Here is an 18,641-nt window from a genome sequence, read left to right on the forward strand (position 1 = left end):
GTACAAACAACAGTTACTTCAAACAATGTTCCAGTAATTACAGAGCGTAATACCTGTCAATCTACATTTCAATGATGCTGACCAGTTTACACTATTCATTTTATAAAATGAAATCAGTGTACTGTCCTGCTCATCCAAAGTATCAAATTGGTTGATCTGTAGTGACAAAGATGGACAGTCTGAACTTTGGGAAAGCAATTCTTCACAGAACATTCGAGATGCTTTCTGATGGTCAGTTTCATATTTCCATGCTGAAAAAGAAATTCAAAAGTTATGCAAAAAAAGATTTTACAAATATAGTTGTACAACAAATCGAGGGCTAAAAACAAAGCCACAACTAGACTTTATATTTTTACATATAGATGCACTTGTTTCAAAGCAGTACAACAGTGATAACCAAGCAGAATATGTGTGGGGCATAACCTGCTGATAGTGATGTGGATATCTGTGCAGTTGAGGGTCCTGGCAGTTCTTCTCTTGTTGAAGTGCTTGGAGAATCACTGCCACTGAAAGTCCTCCCTCTAAAATAGTCATGGCACATACATTCACAATACAATTCAACCAGTTCTGAAACTCTTGCATATTAAATGAAGAAAAAGAAGCATCCATTACACATGGAAAATATAAGTCTTTATAGCTAAAGATGTCTGTTATGGGATTAAATAAAAGATTAGTTCACCCAAACATTATATATTTTTAAATCTCCACCTACATTCCATCTCAGCTGTTGTTGAACTTTGTTTATCCTCTGTTCGGTTGTTTATATTTTTAACAAACAATGTCTTTAACAACATGGATCATTCGCCTCTTTGCACAGAAACACATTTTATTTATAGTTAAAAATATTTTAGTTATAGATTTGTTTCTCACAAACAAATGGCATTTTTCTCTTCAGAAGACTTTGAGTGACAAGACTTATAAGGAATAATAGTTTGCTTTATAAATGTTACTGCTAGAAATTTTGATTCCGGTCTTCTTTTTTCTCTGTGAACAAAATTTACCAACAGCTGAGATGGAAAGAAGGACAGTAACTTAAAACAGAAATATCAACTTTGGGTGGACTAATTCTTTAAGATATTAAGTAAGGGTCTAAAGAACATATGTCATTCTACTGTAGCATAACTTTACCCTTCACCACACATGCTTGCATGATAAGGCAAGATATCATTTGGGAAAGAAATCTGGCAAATGGGACAGATCTGTAAAAATAACAAATGTACAGATAACTGTAAGATTACTAATTTCTTTCAGGTACAAGTTAAGAAATTTGCTAGCTAAATAAATATTTATTTCAATATAATTTAAATTACTGTTGAATACTGCATATTTGCTACCTTAGACAAAATTATGCAGAAGGTAATATAAGTTGCATGTCAGTCTCATCGAACTTCAGAATAACCTTGCAGACCTGTTTGCAAGGGACCACAGATTCTTGGGTGTTTATTTTACAAAGCAAAAATAAATTTCTGCATTCGTCAGGAAATTAGTTTTGGTCAAATACCTGGGAAGATTGTTCTTAATCTGTTTGAAGTGGGCTTGGGTGGTCAATGGCTCCAATAACATTTCCATTATCATCCTCATCATCATCATCAAGCACAGTCACATCATTTACTGACTCCTAAAAAAAATAATGTAAACAGATCTGAACTGAAAGAATTAAGAAAGCATCATGTTTTTAAAATATAATAAAAGACAAAAACAATAAAAGTAGAACCTACAGACTCAGTTGTTCTGCACAACTAATTATAAATACCTGTAGATTTGTTAAACATCCAGCCTCCCTGAAGATTTTTTAATTTCGGAAATTCTTCCTCAAGCAGAGTGACAATCTTAAACAAGCAAACACCACATTCATTATTCAAGTCAAGGAAAAAAAAATATTTTACTTGCATCATTACTTCACATTCACTCGTGTTTTGTTTATGTTTGCAATTACCTCACTGTGTTTAAAGGTATCTGGAACACTTAAAAGCCTTTTCCCAAGCCCAGCACGTAAAAGTTCTAAGTCTTCATCTCCTTTTGGAGTAAACATGGTTGGTTCGGAGAGCACATAAATTTGAAAATCTGTCTTTTTCACATTGACAGGTTTGGCCAAAGAGAAACGCTTTTTCCCTTAGGCTGGTCATTTTCAGCCCTAAACATACTTGGGAACTGCCTACGGCCAGAGTGACAAATAGACAATTTCTTGAAGAAAAGTTATTTCTCTTATATGTTTTAATTTGTCATTACCATCTTTTACAATATTTCAATAATGATAAATGTTTAAATGAAAATACATAAAATTACCTTTTTAATGCCTGGCTCACCCTATTTTCTGGTGCTGGCACAGGCGTTAAAGGAGTAATGGCACATGTCGCACTCATTCGCACATTTTCTCTTGTTGGTGTATTAACACTCCTTGATGTACCAATGCTACTAGCTGAAGATGGAGCCAGGTCCCTGGCTAACACATCAATAAGAGCCCTTGCAGCTGATTCCACTTCTGATGATAATGCCTGTTCTGATGATAATTTGATCATTGGTGAAATCGTTACAATATCTAATCGTTGATAATTCACTCCATAATTATTGAATGTTGAAAAGTATATTCCCCTAATTAGGCTTAACAATGTGCTTTGTTAAACTAGATAAAATGCATGCTTCATTATCAATACTGTCCTATATTTTCAGACACAATACATTATTGTCCAATAACATTTTACTTCACTTATGCTGTGTTCACACCAAACGCGAATAGAGCGTCTGGCGCGAATGATTTCAATGTTAAGTCAATGCAAAGGTGCGTTTACGCGCATCTGGGGGTCTCGCGGCGCGAATGAAGTGTTTAGCGCGGCGCGGAAGATGCGAATTCGCCTCATTCGCGAACTAGACGCGAATTGAGCATTTCGCGCGAATGGTGCTATTGTGCATTTAGGCGTTTGATGCGATTTCGCGTGGAGTGGGCCAACCCTGCAGAGAGCCTGACCTGTAGAAACTCCTGAACTGTATCAACTGGGCAGTTTGCTGGGTCTAGCTAGCGGTCTCTGCACCATGAGGTGAAGAGTTTCCACCTCAGGACGTACAGTTCCCTCGTTGAGGGAGCTCTGGATTGGAGGAGGGTCTCAACAACCTCGGTTGAGAGACCAGCTGCTAACAGTCACAGCTTCCACAACTCCGGGCGAGAGTGAATTATCGTGCCCTGCGCCTGTGAGAGTAGGTCTGTCTTGATCGGTATCTCCCATGGAGAGCCGTCGAGGAGCGAGACCATACTCGGCCCGGCCAGAACGGGGCTACTAATAACAGACGGACCCTGTCCCAGCATACTCTCTGCAGAACTCCCGGGAGCAGAGCAATAGGGGAAAGGCGTACAGATGAAGCCTCGGCCAGGTCTGTACCATGAGGAGAGCTGGATGAACTAGAGAGAACCAAATGGGACATTGTGATGTCTCTTGAGTCGCCAAAATGTCTACTTGAGCCCTGCCAAATACTCTCCATATCTGCTTCACCACCTCTGGGTGAAGCCTCTATTCCCCGGGCCTCGGCCCCTGCCTTGACAGTATGTCGGCTCCCATATTTAGTTTCCCAGGAATATATAGGAAGTGCTTCAGTGCACGATAAACTGCTAGCATTTCTAGACAATTGATATTCCATGTTAGATGGCGACCGCTCCACAGACCACGGGCAGGGTGGCCACACATGACTGCACCCCAGCTGGTGAGAGATGCGTCCTTCACTAGAATTACAAGGCGACAAGGAGCTCCCAGCTCCGGGCCCTGATTCAAGAACCAAGGATTCTTCCAGATGTCTAAGGCACGGAGGCAGCACCGCGTGACCTTGATAGTGCGAAGAAGATTGCCCCTTGGTGAAAATTCCTTGGTCTTGAGCCACCACTGTAGGGGTCTCATGTACAGCAGCCCAAGAGGTATCACGTTGGACGCAGCTGTCATCAAACTCAACATTCTCTGAAATTGTTTGACAGTAAGTGACTGGCCTTCTCTGACTCTCTCGACTGAGATAAGGATTGACTCGATACGAGCAGGGGACAGTCGTGCCTGCATCGTGGTCGAATCCCATACTATGCCTAGATAAGTGGTTCTCTGAACCGGAGAAAGTACACTCTTCTTGGTGTTCAGTCTCAAACCCAGCTCCCCCATATGTGCGAGAACGACATCTCGATGCCGAGCCGCAACCTGCTCTGACTGAGCTAAAATCAACCAATCGTCGATGTAGTTGAGAATGCAGATGCCCTGTATGTGCAGGGGAACCAGAGCCGCGTCTACACATTTTGTGAACTTGCGGGGTGAGAGTGCAAGGTCGAAGGGAAGTACTCGATATTGTTAAGCTTTGCCCTTGAAATCGAACCTCAGAAACTTCCTGTGTTGTGGAAGGATGGATATGTGGAAGTATGCATCTTTGAGATCTATTGTGACAAACCAGTCCTCGGACCTGATCTGATCTACAACATGCTTGATTGTGAGCATTTTGAACTTCAATCTCATAACTGAGCGATTTAAGACCCTCAAGTCTATAATCGGACGCAACCCCCCAACCTTCTTTGGAACTATGAAATACTGGCTGTAAAATCCAGACTCCCTGTCTTGAGGAGGGTCCACCTCGATGGCCCCCTTCTCTAATAGGGTTTTCACTTCCTGATCCATAACCAGACCCTGCCTGGGGCTGACTATCATCGGGATGACCCCGTTGAATATTGGTGGCGCAGAGCCGAACAGAATACGGTAGCCTTTTTCTACTGTGTGCAGGACCTATTGAGATACATTTGGCAGTATTTCCACGCTGCTAAATAATCTACTAAGGGAATCAATCTCTCGAGACTGACTTCTGGTGTAAGAGGCCCCCGCAGGGGTGGCAATTGTCTCAGCCCCGCTACGCGAACGGGCGGAAGATACTGAGACCGATGCTCGCTTGGGACCGCTGCGCCCTGGAACACTGTCATTGATGGCAGACCGGCCCCCAGAGAGCGCTGAGGCGAGACGGGCACCGTGTACTGCGGTGTGTACTGCTCTACCCCAGCAGAGGCTGCCCTCTGAAACCCTGGGTTTTTGGCATCAGGGTTTCTTGGCTGAGGACTTCTTAGCTTCTATGACTGCCCTAAGATCTTGTTTGGGCCTAGAAGGCCTCGGCCAAGAGCGTTGCTGGGACTCTCGTTCCCAATGTGGGGGAGCACGAGAGGCGACTCTCTGTTTCTGTGCCTCACGATACGAGGAGCTAGGGTGCGGCTGGGACATCTCCCCCCAGATGCCCCGAGGGAGCAATGAGGGAGGAACTTATGGAAAGCTGCAGCTTGCTTGCAGGCCTCATGATACCTGTCGACGACAGAATTGACTGCATCGCTGAACAGGCCAGTAGGCTGGATTGGGGCGTCCATGAGGCAGACTCTCTCTGTCATATCAGACAGGGTCAACCAGAAGTGCCTCTCCGCGGCCACCATAGCTGCCATGGACCGCTCAATCTCTCGGGCGGTCTTCTTGGTGGTGCGGAGGGAGAGATCAGTGGTCCTTCTTAACTCATATATATCATTGACTTGATCTCCTCTCCCTCGTCTAGCTCTTTAAGCAGGTCAGCTTGGTACGCCTGTAACACCGCCATGGTGTGCAGACACGAACCAGCCTGACTTGCAGCCGCATACCCTTTGCCCATCAAAGCCGATGTTGTTCTGAGGGGCTTTGAGGGCAATGCCGGGGCCTTCAGAGACGATACCGCACTGGGGGACAGATAGCTCAAGAGCGTCTGTTCCACCCGGGACATCGCTCCATAGCCGTGTTTTCCCATCCCCACCACATTTCCATAATAATCAGATGAGGGCATGTAGAGGCGGGCCGAAATTGGGCGTTTCCATGATCTGGCAATCTCATCATTCAGGTCGGGAAAGAATGGAAGGCCCTGGCTCGGAGATAGGGACTGGTCTCCATTCCCTCCAATAAATCCACTTGCGAACCCCACGAGTGCAGCCACCCTTCTGCCTCGGCAGAAGCGGGACCAGCACCGCGGGGAACGTTGGCGAAGGCCCCCTCCTCGAAAAGGGCCCTCCGGGAACAAAGCAGCCGCACCGACATTTGCTCACAGTGCGGACAGTCGTCCCCCTCGAGAGCCGACTCAGCATGCTTCGCTCCCAGGCAAACCACGCATAAGCTGAGTGTATCCCCACCCGTTATATATTGCGGGCAGGGAGGAACACACAACTTATGACGTGATTTGGAATCGTCATCCCAATGCTTAGATTTCGCCTTGCTCTTCGGCATGTCTAAGAGCTCTAACTGGACAGACAACAGTAAATAAGACTCACAAGACAAACAAGTGACATTCACACACAGAGCGCTTGCTGAAAGACGCGAAGCTGACGCCAGCTGCCCGGCACATGCTCTTATAGCTTCCTGGTCGCTTACGTCACCCCGCCTGTGACGTCACCCTCTTCCATTGGACTGATTACACAATATTCAGAGTCGCTCACGATAAGCGCGTTCCCCAAAGCGTATTTGATGCAGCTCGAGTTCCTGAAGAGGAACTAAAACTTAATAAAAGACATAAACAGACAAAATAAATTCATCAAAGTTTCCACCTCAGGACGTACAGTTTCCTCGTTGAGGGAGCTCTGGATTGGAGGAGGGTCTCAACAACCTCGGTTGAGAGACCAGCTGCTAACAGTCACAGCTTCCACAACTCCGGGCGAGAGTGAATTATCGTGCCCTGCGCCTGTGAGAGTAGGTCTGTCTTGATCGGTATCTCCCATGGAGAGCCGTCGAGGAGCGAGACCATACTCGGCCCGGCCAGAACGGGGCTACTAATAACAGACGGACCCTGTCCCAGCATACTCTCTGCAGAACTCCCGGGAGCAGAGCAATGGGGGAAAGGCGTACAGATGAAGCCTCGGCCAGGTCTGTACCATGAGGAGAGCTGGATGAACTAGAGAGAACCAAATGGGACATTGTGATGTCTCTTGAGTCGCCAAAATGTCTACTTGAGCCCTGCCAAATACTCTCCATATCTGCTTCACCACCTCTGGGTGAAGCCTCTATTCCCCGGGCCTCGGCCCCTGCCTTGACAGTATGTCGGCTCCCATATTTAGTTTCCCAGGAATATATAGGAAGTGCTTCAGTGCACGATAAACTGCTAGCATTTCTAGACAATTGATATTCCATGTTAGATGGCGACCGCTCCACAGACCACGGGCAGGGTGGCCACACATGACTGCACCCCAGCTGGTGAGAGATGCGTCCTTCACTAGAATTACAAGGCGACAAGGAGCTCCCAGCTCCGGGCCCTGATTCAAGAACCAAGGATTCTTCCAGATGTCTAAGGCACGGAGGCAGCACCGCGTGACCTTGATAGTGCGAAGAAGATTGCCCCTTGGTGAAAATTCCTTGGTCTTGAGCCACCACTGTAGGGGTCTCATGTACAGCAGCCCAAGAGGACAGTCGTCCCCCTCGAGAGCCGACTCAGCATGCTTCGCTCCCAGGCAAACCACGCATAAGCTGAGTGTATCCCCACCCGTTATATATTGCGGGCAGGGAGGAACACACAACTTATGACGTGATTTGGAATCGTCATCCCAATGCTTAGATTTCGCCTTGCTCTTCGGCATGTCTAAGAGCTCTAACTGGACAGACAACAGTAAATAAGACTCACAAGACAAACAAGTGACATTCACACACAGAGCGCTTGCTGAAAGACGCGAAGCTGACGCCAGCTGCCCGGCACATGCTTTTATAGCTTCCTGGTCGCTTACGTCACCCCGCCTGTGACGTCACCCTCTTCCATTGGACTGATTACACAATATTCAGAGTCGCTCACGATAAGCGCGTTCCCCAAAGCGTATTTGATGCAGCTCGAGTTCCTGAAGAGGAACTAAAACTTAATAAAAGACATAAACAGACAAAATAAATTCATCAAATATAACAAACATTCTAATAAATAACAAATAGAAACAAATCAAACAACAAGTAGTTTATCAGTAATCCTAAAAATAACACTGCCAAACACAGGCAAAAAAAAAAAAAGGAAAAACTTACACAATGTAAGAAAGGGTTATAAAATCTGAAACAGATGCAAAACAAGCAGTAGGAAAGAGGAGAAATAAAAAGCGATTCTCATCTTAGATCCTTTACATTAGCTGACTGAGCTTCAATGGATGTTTTTCCTGACATCAATGCACTGCAAAACTTTTACCCAAATTGTCAAAAGTACAATAGCATCAAATGAGCTAAAGTGAGTCCAAAAGCTTCCCTGACCTCATTTGAAAGACTGCATGTGCTTAGTATGGCACTTAGGGCCTCTATTACTTCTGCAAGTGTTTTGCCACAGGCTTGACAGCATCAATTGGAGCACTCCACCGGGTGTCAGATAAGCTATGCAGAGAGCAGCCTACATTGTCTTTGTATTTAGTCCATCGCTCTGGACTGGCACTTACAACATTCTACAGGTGACTGATGTAGCAAAAAAAAGAAAATAAAAAAAAGCCACATCTGGGCTTGACCCGGCACCATGCACACCCACAAGATTCAATGTATTGGAGGCACAAGGTGAGAATGTGGCAAGATTATTTTTATGTAATATTTGGGCCAGGACTTCCCTGACATATTTGCCATTATCATACCCTTGCCCCCAGCAATCACTGATGTCTATCCCTCGATCCATAAGCACACTCTCTATCATCCCTGCTATTTAATTTCCTGTTTTCTTGTATAAATCCTTGTATTCAGGAAATCTTTCTGTAATTTCCCAATCATCCATATTTTTATTGTAATGCACTTATCATATGAGCACAACATTATGTTCAATGTGGTAAATGTCAGGTGTTAAATGGTGCAACAACTCTAATGGGCTTATCAATACATGGGTACCCACCGTCACCTAGAATAAAGTAGACTTGGGGGATATTCAGCATTGTAGTTTGTTTGTTTTTTTTTTGTTTTGTTTTTTGACGGTAACAAGCTTACTAAAATTGAAACATCAGTGAATACCGTGGATACCAATTTATTTGCTATGCTCAATAACATAAAAGAATGCTAGACATAGCTGTGGCGAGTGGGGCGGGGCCGAGAGGCGTGGGAACGAGGGGTGGGGCGCAGGTGCAGCTCATCTCCAATCACTACACCTGGCCACTCGCCACAATAGCATAATTGCTTTTATATTGACTTGTATGAAATTGAGTAACCTAAAATAATGACTTGTGGATTGATGTGAACACCAACAAGTGGGAATAATGCTCAGAATGCTTGTGGAATTAACATCTCCAATGACGTTCATTGCCATGGATTGATTTTATCGGGTTACAAGAAAAGGTAGGATATGGATTTAACTGCAAACTGGTATAGGCGAGGTATCTAGTTTTTACAATGCTTTGTTATATAGAGCCGTTTGGTAGATCGCAATCTATCTAATTTGTTCGGCAGACTAATGGACAGTAATGGACAGTAAAACAAAGGCAAAACAACATATAACTCCAACCGGCATCGTAACTTCATATTGACGCACAGATAAACAAAGTCAGAATGCCGTAACTCAATTTGAGCATTCCAAACAAAGGGAAAGAGCGGTAACCGGTGTTATATAGTGTTCGGCCTTGGATTCTCTGGGGCTTTTAGAAGTTACTGTTGGGTCGACCCATTATTTACCTTTATTTATATAGCGCTTTAAATAACTTTAAATGACTTGAGGTCATAAATGATTAACATTTCTACATTTGACATTGAGAGCATTGGCCATAATTTAGATATATTTTTGAGATGGAAAAATGCAGTTTTACAAATGCTAGAAACGTGGCTTTCTAAGGAAAGATTGTGATCAAATAAGAATTGACAGAGCAACCATCAAGTCTTAGACAGTGTTCTAGGTTATTACAAGCGCAGTTTTTAGGTCCTATAATTAACACCTCTGTTTTTACCAGAATTTAGAAGAAAGAAATTACTCGTCATCCAGTTTTTTAAATTATATTTTATCACTTAAAAAAACAGCTACATTGAGCTACTATCAGCAGCAGCAAGGACAGCAACCAGGAAGCAGAGAAAACATTGCAGGAGACAGCATGAGGGAGAAACCCTATTGGAGTTTTCTCTAACATTCATGAGTCTGCTAGAGAGGGTTAAACGGCAGTCGCCCAGTGGTTTGCCAAATGTTGACTCTTTATTGCAGGATCAATTTTTTGAACATGCGTGTGAGAGTGGAGAGTCAGCCAAATTCCACTCTTCTGGAAGTGCAAAGTGAATGCAATGGGAACAAGAAGGGACCCCGGGTAGCACTAGGGGCCACAGCCATTCAGTTCTGTCAGTTCAAGAATTCCAGTATAGAGTGGGGGGAGGCACACATACAGGGGTTGGTTGTGTACTTCCATGCTCTGAGTTGAGTGAATTAAGAGAGATGTTTAAGGTACAGCAGAAGCAGCTTGAGCAGCTCACTCAAAGCGTCACACAGTTACAAGGATCTTCAGTGGCAAGGATCTTCTGTCTGTCCACACTTTGATGTCCATATTGGTCCATCTTGTTAAATAGACACAGGTCAATCTACGATCACAAAGACCTGTTTTTGAAGGCATTTTGAACCTTGGGGTCAAGCCCGCTTGAAGTCTTGCCAGTGGCTACCGTTGCGGGTTGCAAATTTACTTTCAATTCCATATATTGGTTATTTGGAACTAGATGTTGAGTTATGAGGGAATGCTGTCCCTAATTGTGGTATTTTGGTTGTTAAGGATCCCCTAGAGGGTATTGGTGTCCAAGCCCCTGGCGTACTAGGGATGAACATCTTGGGATGATGTTACCATCAGTTGTGTGAACTGCATGTTCCTGCATTTTTTTTACTTTCCTTCTGTGGCAGGAGGACCTTCCCTTGTAAAGCAGGCACTGCAACAGTGCCATCAAGTGAATACTTGTACTCCTTTGTGTTGTTCAGGGTGGGTTAGAGTGCATGGTCCTCAGAAGCAGCGAGTGACAGGTGTTACTATTACGTTAAAAGCAGCGACTTGTTCAGAGCAGTTTGTGGATGGAGTAGTACTTCTTAAACCCCCCGAGTCTGGATTACCAGAACATTTTATTTTCAACTTTTTATGGATTACCAGAACATTTGTTCGTCCGTATTGGTTCAGGTCGTTAAGGGCATGGTTTATGTACCAATAGTTAATGTGGTTAATTCAGATGTCATACTTTTCCCGAATCAGGTTTTGGGCACCTAAAGGGCATACACATGGTTAGTTTACCTACAGGCATTACAAAGGTTCGCCAATTGATCACCCTGCAGTGGGAGCACAAATAGATGCGGTTGGGTTGGCTTCATTACCTGATAAAGAACAGAGCAAGGTCAGGGTTTTGTTGCAGCAGTATCAGTAAATTTTTTCTGCCCATGTAAGCGATTTGGGGTGTATGAATCTCATCTCTCACGACATTCCATTAGTAGATGAGACCCTGAGACCCCTGTGAGGCAGTGACACCGACGTGTCCCCCATCTCCGAGTATGAAACCGTCCGTGCCCATATAAACCAGTTGCTGGAGTCCCAGGCCATTAGGGAGAGTTTCAGTCCCTACAACTCGCCTATAGTCTTGGTGAAAAAGAAGGATGGTAGTCTGCACTTATGCGTAGACTATCGTCAATTGAAAGCTAAAACCGGGAGAAATGCTTTTCCATTGCCCCGTATAGAGGAGTTGTTGGATGCGCTGTCGGGAGCCCACTGGTTCTCCACTCTATATCTGGCTAGCGGTTACCATCAGGTCCCCGTCAGTAAGGGAGATAAGCCAAAGAATGCTTTTTGCACCCTGTTCGGGTTGTTTGTCCGGTCCTGTCATAGCTGCACTGGCTCCCTATCAAACATCGTATAGATTTTAAAATATTGCTTATTACTTATAAAGCCCTGAATGGTTTAGCACCTCAGTATTTGAATGAGCTCCTTTTACATTATACTCCTCTACGTCCTCTACGTTCTCAAATCTCAGGCAATTTGATAATACCTAGAATATCAAAATCAACTGTGGGCGGCAGGTCCTTTTCCTATTTGGCGCCTAAACTCTGGAATAACCTACCTAACACAGATCAGAGGGTCACTGCAGTCACCCGGATCCAGTACGTATCCAGACATGATGGTGGATCAGCACCTAGAAAGGACCTCTACATCCCTGAAAGACAGTGGAGACCAGGACAACTAAAGCCCCAGATACAGATCCCCTGTAAAGACCTTGTCTCAGAGGACCACCAGGACAGGACCACAGGAAACAGATGATTCTTCTGCACAATCTGACTTTGCTGCAGCCTGGAATTGAACTACTGGTTTCGTCTGGTCAGAGGAGAACTGGCCCCGCAACTGAGCCTGGTTTCTCCCAAGGTTTTTTTCTCCATTCTGTCACCGATGGAGTTTCGGTTCCTTGCCGCTGTCGCCTCTGGCTTGCTTAGTTGGGGTCACTTCATCTACAGTGATAACATTGACTTGATTGCAAATAAATGCACAGACACTATTTAAACTGAACAGAGATGACATAACTGAATTCAATGATGAACTGCCTTAACTATCATTTTGCATTATTGACACACTGTTTTCCAAATGAATGTTGTTCAGTGCTTTGACGCAATGTATTTTGTTTAAAGCACTATATAAATAAAGGTGACTGATTGATTGTTTGAGTGGAATCGGATGCTGTTTGGGCTCTGCAATGCTCACTCTACATTCAAGCATCTAATGGAGTGGGTCTTTGGAGACCAGCAATGTCAATCTCTTTTGTTGTATTTAAATGACATTGTAGTATTTTTATTTTCTATAAGTCAACACCTGGAACTTTTAGAAGTGGTGTTCTGGTGCTTGGAGAGAGAGAATTTGAAGGTGAACCTGGAGAAGTGTGTCTTTTTCCAGCCTGAGGTAAGGTACCTGGATGACGTTATCTCAAATGAAGGAGTTGATGCTGACCCTAGCATGATTGAGGTGGTGAGACAATGGCCTCGGCCTTCTACCTTTAAAGAACTGTATTCTTTTCTAGGCTTCACCAGCTAATACCGTCTTTGAATGGGTGTGCAAAATTGGCTTCCCCTCTATATTGGCTTGTAGAAGAGCTGATGGGAAGTAATCATAGGTCAGGGCAAAAAGGGAAAGGCAGGTTTTCAAGTGCCTGGGTTAAAGCATGTCAAGGACATTTTGAGGAGTTAAAGAGTAGGCTTACTATGGCCCCATTCTGACAAATGTTGATTTTACCAAACCTTAGACACAATGAGCAGAACATGTCTAATTATAGCTCCATGAAGCTGTAGTTTTTAACACTCAAGTGGGCTATGATCAAATGCTTTAGGGAATACTTGTTGGGTAATCGGTGTGTGTAGTGTACACTGATAATAATCTGCTTGGTCATCTGGCCACTGTCAAGGTGGGAGCTATAGAACAGTGGTGGACTGCTCAACTAGCTGCCTTCAACTTTGACCTTAAGTACAGGAGAGGAAGGATTAATGCAAATACAGATGCTTTGTCTAGGTTGCATCCTCCAACTACAGTAGGGGAATTAGGTTCTGGCACCATGATACTATTGGTGCTGAAGAAAGCAATGGGGGTGGACTGTGTAGCTGAGGCCCCCGAGTGTACCTTATTGGTGTTCCCTGGCTTTTCATCTGTTGAGCTGGAGTCATTTCAGGCTGCTGACTCAGTGATTAGCGAAGCCCAACAGAAGCTGTCGAGGCAGGGTTTTGTTTTGTTGTGGGAGTGGAAACGTTTGATGGAGCGAGACAAGGTTTTGTACCAAAGGGTCATGTGCCCTGATAGTAAGAAGGACTGTGTACCATTTAATGCCCAGAATCCTACAGCTTGGCTGCAGGGGCTGATGGAGCTGTGGCAATCTGCCGCGTCGGTCCGCTTTTTGGGCCCCACTCCTGATTTATAAGGTTTACTCCTCTACACTTGGCCATTGGTTACACCATGGAACTCTTCCACCCTGGTAAGAGTACTGCACAATGCAGTTCACACACCCAGTGGTGCAGTGTATTCAACACCCCTTCACATGGTTTCATCTGCCAGCTAAAGTGGTGTACAAGGGTGTGGCCCTTGGAGCTAACACATGAGAGATTTAGGGGATGGATGAGAACTGCTGGTGTCCGGCCACTCTACCAAAATGAATGCAGCAGCCAGACAACAAAGGTGATATCTCTATCCAGACCCCCTTCACTCCATACTATGTTTTATAATATTGTTCATACTACTGCTATACATAATGGCAACTCTGTCTTTATTCAACAGTGATAGTATCTCTCTCGCTCTCTCTCGCACACACACACACGCACACACACGCACACACATGCACACATTTTGAATTGTGGGGACTTTTCATAGACTTCTGTTTTTCATAGACATTTACACTGACCAAATTATATTTTCTATCACATAACCCTGAATTTATCCCATGGAGAAAACTTGTTTTCATTGTTACATTTTCAGATAAACTTCATTTACTATTTTTAATCATCCAAAGGATGGTCCCCACAAAGTAATAAAATGTTTTTTTTTTTTTTTTTTTTTTTTTTTTTTTTAGAGAGAGAGCGAGAGCATTCTGTATGATTTTATATATATATATATATATATATATATATATATATATATATATATATATATATATATATATATATATATATATATATATATATATATATGGTTAATTATCTATCATGTTTGACATGTTTGGTGTAGAGGTGGAGGCTTACAAAACAAATGACATCATTATTTACAAAGAGGCCAATGGCACCGCCTGCACAAAAAAGAAAAAAAAGTACCTAATAAAAGATGATACATCAGTGAGCTGACTGAGGAGTGACATACATAAAGACGAAATGATGGGGGTAATTCTGTATGCTTGTTTGTTCCTGTCTTGTAACTATATATATGTAGCTTTGATGGCTACTTCAAGTACTTGTAAGCTACAGGGACACTTCACATTGAATGGGATGTTCCAGGATGGAGACCTTCTAATTGGTGGTTTGTTTGAGATTCAGAGGTACCTCAAAGTATTCCCTGAGCTGAGCTTCAGAACAGAGCCAAAACTACCACGATGTGAGCTGTGAGTCTGCAAGCTGTGAGACCAAACCACCTGAAAAACACTTCAAGATAATAAATTGGGAAATTTTGTATATACTTTGTAACTTGTCAATGATAAATTACTCTAAGCAACTAAAATCATGTTACATGATGGATTACAGGAAGCAAAACATTCACTGCATATGTGAAATGTACTTATATTATTTTTTTTATTTATGAAATTTATATTTGAACAGAATGCAATAATAGCCCTTTATGTATTTTTTTTCTTCTGTTACTGTTAGTGTAGTTAATGATCTAACTTTACTTTGTATTGTCTTCTCCAGCTTCTATATGACAAGCTTCCAGCAGGCACTAACAATGGTTTTTGCTATCAATGAGATTAATAACAATCCTAACCTGCTGCCTAACATCACACTTGGTTACCAAATCTATGACAACTGTTTAAGGCTTGGAGTGGCATTCCGTGGTGCTACAGCTCTGGTTAGTGGGACAGAGGAGACCATCTCTGACCTCAACTGCAAAGGCCCACCACCGGTGATTGGAATCATAGGTGATCCAGGCTCTACTCATTCCATTGCAATTTCCAGTGTCCTGGGGCTTTTTCGACTCCCTATGGTATGAGATTTAAAACCTTTTTTTTTTCTGTAAAAAAAATAAAAAATAATAATGAAATAAAAATGATATCTCGTTTGCCACATTTGTTTACATCACAATGGATTTGTTTATCAATTAAGCCATTCTCATATTTTCAATTATAATAGCAGACCACTATGCAAATATAAAAAACTTCACAGACACTTTTTATTTGTTTATCTTCCTCTCACCTTTTTCTCTCTGTCTCTGCTCTCTTCTAATTAGATTAGCTACTATGCAACCTGCTCTTGTTTGAGTGACAGAAAAAAGTACCCCTCGTTCTTCAGAACAATCCCCAGTGATACCTTCCAAGTTCGGGCTATGGTTCAGATCTTGAAGCATTTTGGATGGACCTGGGTTGGTCTCATCTACAGTGATAATGACTATGGCATCTATGCTGCTCAGTCATTCCATCAGGAAATGCAACAATTTGGATATTGTGTTGCTTTTTCTGAAATCTTGCCCAACAATAACAACCCCATAGATATTCAGCGCATAATGGGAATGATTCAGTCCTCTACAGCTAGAGTGGTGGTTGTTTTTTCTGCTTCATCCTTACTGATACCTTTGATGAATGAAGTGGTGTTGCAGAACATAACAGGCAGGCAGTGGATTGCAAGTGAAGCTTGGGCCACTTCACCTGTATTTCGCACACCACGTTTCCAGCCATTCTTGGGGGGCACAATGGGCATTGCTATCAGGCGTGGAGAGATCGAGGGGCTTCATGACTTTCTGTTATGTATTCGACCCAACAATGATCAAAGTAATGATATAGTGAAAATCTTCTGGGAGAACATATTTGGGTGCAGTTTTGAAATTAAGGTTAAAGAAACTGATGGAGAGCAAGTCAAAAAGGTGTGTACAGGACAGGAGGATCTGAGCACAACAAACACACCATTCACTGATGTTTCAGGATTAAGGGCATCGTATAATGTATATAAGGCAATTTATGCCCTGGCACATGCACTTCATGATCTGATGCAGTGTGAGGAGGGAAGAGGACCATTCAGTGAGAACAGATGTGGTGACATAACCAACCTGAAGCCGTGGCAGGTAAGACCCGCATGTATATTTTTTTTTAGGCATATAGAAGAGATGAATTTGGAAAAGCAAAGTATGTTGTATATATTGATTCAAATTACAGATAAAAAATATAAAACCTGTCCTTTCTACAAATTATATAGCTGGTTCACTACCTACAGAAAGTGAACTTCACCACAGGCTTTGGGGATCATGTGTCATTTGATAAAAATGGAGATGCTCTGGCCATCTATGATGTGTTGAACTGGCAGCCAAGTGCTGATGGATCAATAAAGCTCCACAATGTCGGTGTAGTAAATGAAGGTGTGGCAACAGGGATGGTTGTTACACTCGACAAGGATGCATTTTACTGGAATTTTGAAACAACAAAAGTAATTACCTTTGAATGATAACATGTCATCTGTTTTGCAGGTATAAAGTCTAAATAGTAGTAAATTAGAAACTATGATAAGACAATTGTAACTAAATTAATGGACAATCCAAGCTAGTCATTATGTAGAAGACAAACACATGCCTCATAGCAGTTGATGTCTCTTTTAGCCCCCACAGTCAGTATGCAGTGAGAGTTGCCCCCCAGGAACCAGACAAGCCACAAGAAAGGGCCTTCCTCTCTGCTGTTTTGACTGCTTGCCATGTGGAGATGGAGAGATTTCTAATACAACAGGTGAGGAAATTACTGTTGGCCAAATCTGAATCAAATTTGAAAGAAACTTCCTCTTCAAAATGTCATCTTCTATGTTTTGCTTATTTAAAGATTCTATTGAGTGCACAACATGTCCAGATGAGTTTTGGTCTAATCCAGATAAGGATCAGTGTGTCCCCAAAGAAATAGAGTTTCTATCCTATGAGGATTCTCTGGGCATCTCTCTCACCACTGCTTCCCTGCTTGGCACCTTCATCTGTGCTCTTGTGATGATCATCTTTGCTCATCACCGTAACACACCCATAGTACGAGCCAACAATTCAGAGCTTAGCTTTCTGCTGCTGTTGTCACTCAAACTATGTTTCCTGTGTGTGCTACTGTTTATTGGCCAGCCGCAGTTGTGGACATGTCAGTTAAGACATGCTGTGTTTGGTATAAGCTTTGTCCTGTGTATCTCCAGCATCCTGGTCAAGACTATGGTGGTAATAGCCGTATTCAAGTCATCACGACCAGAGGGCAAAGGAGCAATGAAATGGTTTGGAGCAGCTCAACAAAGATGCACAGTTCTGGTCCTAACAGCCCTCCAGGTTGTGAACTGTGCAGTCTGGCTATCAACTGCCTCTCCAACACCCCATAAAAACAACCAGTATACTCACTCTAAAATAGTTTATGAATGTGCCATTGGCTCAGTGGCCGGATTTTCTATGCTGCTGGGATATATTGGACTGTTGGCAGCAGTAAGCTTGCTGTTAGCCTTCCTTTCAAGAAATCTTCCAGATAATTTTAATGAAGCCAAGTTAATCACTTTTAGCATGTTAATCTTCTGTGCTGTATGGATTGCATTTGTTCCAGCATATGTGAGTTCACCAGGAAAATATGCAGTTGCTGTTGAAATATTTGCCATCCTTGCTTCAAGTTTTGGATTACTGGTGGCCATATTTGCCCCAAAGTGCTACATCATCCTTTTACATCCAGAGAAAAACACAAAAAAAGCCATCATGAGAAGAGAAGTACAAAATAAATAGTTTTACAATATAGCGGTCAACCATCTACAGACAACATTGGTGACATTTTCATTTGTATTTTACTTTAATCTTGAAATCTGAATTAAGTCTATATTTTAAAAATTATATTATAACAAGTTTTGTGTGGAAACAGTTTAAACTTCATCAGCCTCTTTACAATGTGATATAATTTAAAAGCATAACAAATATATATCTAAAAAACATCACTGAATTAAGCATTTTTAACAGAACATTAACAGAACATTAAAGGGGTCATATATGATGCTATTTTAAAGATCATTATTTTGTGTATTTTTTGAATATGACATGCTTTAAT

General features: G+C 42.7%; 1 protein-coding gene across 1 annotated transcript; it reads left to right on the forward strand.

The window, feature by feature from the left end:
* Positions 1 to 14,803: 14,803 nt before the first annotated feature.
* On the forward strand, positions 14,804 to 18,370 carry LOC113118523 (extracellular calcium-sensing receptor-like). Its single transcript, XM_026287768.1, has 6 exons — positions 14,804 to 15,002; positions 15,307 to 15,598; positions 15,842 to 16,669; positions 16,801 to 16,977; positions 17,198 to 17,321; positions 17,412 to 18,370. The coding sequence occupies exons 1-6, from the start codon at positions 14,839 to 14,841 to the stop codon at positions 18,323 to 18,325; spliced, it is 2,499 nt and encodes an 832-aa protein (XP_026143553.1). The 5' UTR covers positions 14,804 to 14,838; the 3' UTR covers positions 18,326 to 18,370.
* The last annotated feature ends 271 nt before the right edge of the window (positions 18,371 to 18,641 follow it).

Source organism: Carassius auratus, chromosome 18 (assembly GCF_003368295.1).
Source record: "Carassius auratus strain Wakin chromosome 18, ASM336829v1, whole genome shotgun sequence".
NCBI lineage: Eukaryota > Metazoa > Chordata > Actinopteri > Cypriniformes > Cyprinidae > Carassius > Carassius auratus.

What these genes read in the sequence shown, in the direction of transcription:
- LOC113118523 (XM_026287768.1), top strand. Translation starts at nt 14,839, where the DNA reads ATGGCTACTTCAAGTACTTGTAAGCTACAGGGACACTTCACATTGAAT. An exon ending in AAACTACCACGATGTGAGCT is followed by an intron (nt 15,003 to 15,306) that starts GTGAGTCTGCAA and finishes TGTCTTCTCCAG; the next exon opens with CTTCTATATGACAAGCTTCC. An exon ending in AGAGATTTCTAATACAACAG is followed by an intron (nt 17,322 to 17,411) that starts GTGAGGAAATTA and finishes GCTTATTTAAAG; the next exon opens with ATTCTATTGAGTGCACAACA.